Raw genomic sequence first — 3,932 nt, forward strand, 5'->3', positions numbered from 1 at the left:
GGCCCTAACGTGGGGGCAGGTGGGTCGGTGTTCTGTGGTGGTTGGGAGAGGATGGTCAGCGAGGGAAGCGCTTGAAGGTGGAGATTGGATGCCTCTTCTACCAAACTATGTGGTTTTCCTTGTTGTGAGGTTTGCAGGTAACAGTTCCTGACTTTCTTGTGAGTAGAAGGGGAAAACAAATTTGAAAAAATTGATCTATATGATAAATGCGGGTTGGCTCGGAGGCGTCTGCAAAGCAGCTGTTGAGCTGTGCCCCCGCTCCCCCTCTCCAGGACCTGCCACCATCCCTACGGCCGCACCAGATTTAAACACAGCAGAAAAAAGGGCAGCTGGGGTTAAGATCTGGCACCACTCGTGCCTGTTTAAAGCCACCTGCATAAAAAGCGTCCAGTGTTTAACATCCCCCGCTGCAAACATGCGAAGCGCGGCGCTGGGAGTGAGCTTGGTAGTTAGTTTATGTTATCAAATAATTGTTATTTAATAAGTTTACAAGAGGGTTTGCACCTTGGGATTAGGACTGGTCTTTGCTCTGTGAGAACCTGCGGAGAGCACGGGGCGGGGGGATGAGTGAGGGGAGCTGTGGAAATTCTGCTGCACAAACAGCTCCCAGTTCACTCTCCTGTGCTTAAACTGGTGCAGCTGGAAGCTGTGGGAAACAGGTGGCTGCTCCGCCTTGTCCTTGGGCTGTAGAGAGAGCAAAACTGAGCTCTGCGTCATGTTTCTGCGAGCTACGCTGGAGGGACCTTCCCCTTAAGAGGCAAAAGTGGGGCTGGGGTTATGCAAAGGAGCCTAAAGGCGAGGGGGGGCGGCAGGAGGGCTGGGCGCCGCCGCTGACTTCCCATCTCCCGCTCGTCTTTTCCCTGCTTTTCTCCCGTTTCAGTGTGGCATTGTCCTGGGAGCTCTGCTGCTGATTTTCTGTTCTTGGATGACTCATCAATCCTGCATGTTCCTGGTGAAATCGGCCAATCTCAGCAAGCGCAGGACCTACCCCGGCCTCGGTGAGAATTTTCAGCTCTGGGGCTTGCTTTTTCTTTTCTCACGGCCGTTTTACTTTGACCCCTTTAATTTACAACTTTCATACTGATATTGTTGGAGTAGCAAACGGTTTCTTGATGTAGTTTTCAATTTGTGTTGTTTTCCTATGTCAGTCTTTCCCCCCCCGCCGCCCGCCCCATGTCCCCAGGGGAACGCGAGGGTTTAATTCTGCTCTTGACAGTGAAGTTAATAGGCGCAGAATTGTTTTGACTCTGCAGGGCAGGGGAGGAGATGCAGCACTGACTGATCAAAACCCAAGTTTTCGGGAGCTGGCGTAGCGGGTGTCTGGTGTAAATTATTGGTCTCGGCACGAAAGCCGCGAGCTTCCCCACCCAGTGTGCTGCCGAGGACATCGGGTTCTGCCAGCGGAGAGCCTGGCATGGAGCTCGGGCTGCCTGGATCCGAGCTGTGCGCGCGTTTATGGCAGAGCAGAGAGGAAACAGCGCGCGAGGTTTCCAAGTGGTCAAGAAAATAAAAACATCTGCAAGATTCATGTGTGGGTTTTTGGCAGAGCCTGCCAGCCCTCTTCCTCGGAGATCGTCGCCTCTGCGCTGGCGCCAGGGTTGGCCTCTGCTTGTGACCTCTCTTCTGATTCTGACCGACCTGGGGGGGTAGGAGGAGGTGGTCGGGTGCCAGTCCTCTCTGTCGGCATGTAAAGTGACGGGAAAAGTTGTCTTTTACACGATTTGCCTTGTTTCTCAGGGGGAGGAGGGAGTTGGCTGGCATTGCCCTTGGTAAAAGAGCTGAAGAAACGCACGGCTCCCTCGCCGGCCGTGCTGTTGACAGATGGGTTTCCTCCATCCTCGCAGTGCCCAGGGTGCTGCTGCCGGGCCGCACGTCTTGGCTTCTGGCAAGTTATATCTGCTAGAAACTGAAAAGATCAAGAAGTTCCGTGGTCTCGGAGGCTGCGCCCGTGGTGCTGGAGGGAAGGGGGAGCTCCCAGGTAGTGTCGGACTTGTCCCCACCGCTCCCAGCCCAGCTGCCCGCGTTGCCTCTCCCTGCCCCCTCACAACACGCCTTTGTGTGCCGCTTCCCCCAAGTACAGAGAGTCCCCTCCACCTTGGAGCGTCTCCCGGGAAGAAGGGATCCTCTGCGCTCTCTGAAGCCAAGGGTCTCGAATACACAGAGGGCCAGTAATGCTTCTCAGCTTCCTGGCACGCAAACGCTGGCGCTGAAAGAAATGCCTCTGCTCCCTCCGTCTGCCCTGGGAGAGGAGCCACCGGGAGGGACGGCCCCGGGAGGAAAGGCAGCGCTCCTGTGGTGCATCCTAATGCATTAAGGTTGAGCAGCTCCACACAGACAGCCTTTGTCACCGTGGGCTTGTGCCCTGGTACATCTGCGAGAGATCCTGGCAGCCCCTTGCAGCTGATTCTGTGGGAGGCTTTGGCAGGGCTGAGAGATGTAAGAAAGTTTTGCAAATTAACTTCAGTCAGCCAGTCCCTTCCGGAGGAACATTGAGAGCGATCGTTACAGCTACAAAAGAGCCAGGGTTGTAACAGGCTGATATCTAGCCCAGACGCCTTCGCTCGGCAGCGCTCTGTGCCTGAAGGGGTTGGGTTATTAAAGCTATTTCACTCTTCACCGCTGTTCTCCCGCACTGCGTGGAAGGGAAGGGCCTTGGACGGGAAAGGGGGTGCAATTCCTAGGCAGCCTTTAACCAGGCGATGAGTTAACGCCTCCCCTGAGAGGTTCTGAGAGGGGCCTGGGCCGTTGCAGCCTGCCTGTGCCGGGTGCCCACCCCGTCAGCAGCACGCTGCTCGCCCGGGAGCAGCTCGGCTCCACTCCCTGCAGAGAAAAGTGCTCAAATATGGGTTGCCTGTTCTAGTAACCACTTAGTTTAAAAGGGCTTCTCTAATTACCGAGCAGATTCAGCCCTGCCCAGCTTGTTAGCCGGCTAGAGATCCCATTCCGAAGATGCTCGACTGGACAATTTATTTTAGAGTCATCATCTCCTTCCTCCTCGAGAAGATAAAAGGATCTCATTTTTTCCAGCGTCCCAGATGGGGACATCTGGTGTAACGTTTGAAGGCTTGTTAGAACATCACTTACAGCCCAGGAGAGCGATTGTTTCTCAGCGTTTCTCAGCGTCTCCAGCCCCAGCTGTAGCTGGTACCGGGAGGCACCTACCTCTGCGCGGGGCGAGCAGGGAGCGGGGCAGCCCGGCTGGAGGTGGCTCCTTAGTGACCCGCTCTCCAGGAGGGATGTTTTCCTCTTGCTGGTTCCTCTCTCTCTCTCATCCCTGGCCCTTTGGCTGTGTGACTGACCCCCTCGAGGGCTGTTGCCTTTCCCCCCTTATCGTCACGAGTTCCCAAACGAGGTGAGAGCTGGAGGCCGGAGCGGCCGCTCTCCGCGCTCGGGCAACGTGCCTGGTGGCGGCTGTTCCACCCGGTCTGTCACCGAGCCATCGGCTATTTTCGGTGCTACCCCACATAACAGCTCCGGTTTATTTTTTTGCTGTGGGTCTCCTGCCATGTTTTTTTTGTTTTTTTTTTCTCATTCTGTGGGAGAACATCTTGTTTCCTTAATTTTTAGCTCAAGCAGAGTCCAAAGAAATCAAGAGTTTGTAAGTTCATATTTAAAATAGCAGGAGATGCTTCCAGAAGCGAATAAAGTTTGTTTTCTGGTGGCCTCCAGGAATGTGTGCTGTACCTTGAGAGAAGACAAAGGGGCGTCCAGGGTGGTGGTTTGCATGTTGGGCCTCTGCAGTTAAAGACCGACAGCATCGGGCGATGTGGTCTGCGCTTGGAACAGGAGGTCTCAATTCCCATTCTACCCAGTAAGATCTAAAAATACAAGCGGAGTTTTCTTGGCATTTTCTTTTTAAGAAAAAACACAATGATTTAAAGAGTACTGATCATTTTCTGCTACAAGTATGGGAGGGAGAAAAAAAAAAAAAA

At 54.1% G+C, this 3,932-nt stretch overlaps 2 protein-coding genes across 3 annotated transcripts in view; both read left to right on the plus strand.

Annotated features, from left to right (window-relative positions):
• FAAP100 (FA core complex associated protein 100) overlaps positions 1–754 on the plus strand; it is a gene marked incomplete at its 5' end in the record, with an annotated part of 52,090 nt that extends 51,336 nt beyond the window's left edge. Inside the window, one exon of the mRNA XM_026861313.1 lies at positions 640–754. Coding sequence (XP_026717114.1) covers positions 640–754 — 115 coding nt within the window. The remainder of the gene's footprint in view (positions 1–639) is intronic.
• Positions 593–3,932, plus strand: part of SLC38A10 (solute carrier family 38 member 10) — a 32,554-nt gene continuing 29,214 nt past the window's right edge. For both annotated transcript variants that reach the window (XM_026860970.1, XM_026860971.1), the window contains exon 1: positions 593–998. In XM_026860970.1, coding sequence (XP_026716771.1) covers positions 926–998 — 73 coding nt within the window. In that variant the 5' untranslated portion in view covers positions 593–925. The remainder of the gene's footprint in view (positions 999–3,932) is intronic.

The sequence above is a fragment of the Athene cunicularia genome (genome assembly GCF_003259725.1).
Source record: "Athene cunicularia isolate RWA chromosome 18 unlocalized genomic scaffold, athCun1 chr18_part1, whole genome shotgun sequence".
Lineage (NCBI taxonomy): Eukaryota > Metazoa > Chordata > Aves > Strigiformes > Strigidae > Athene > Athene cunicularia.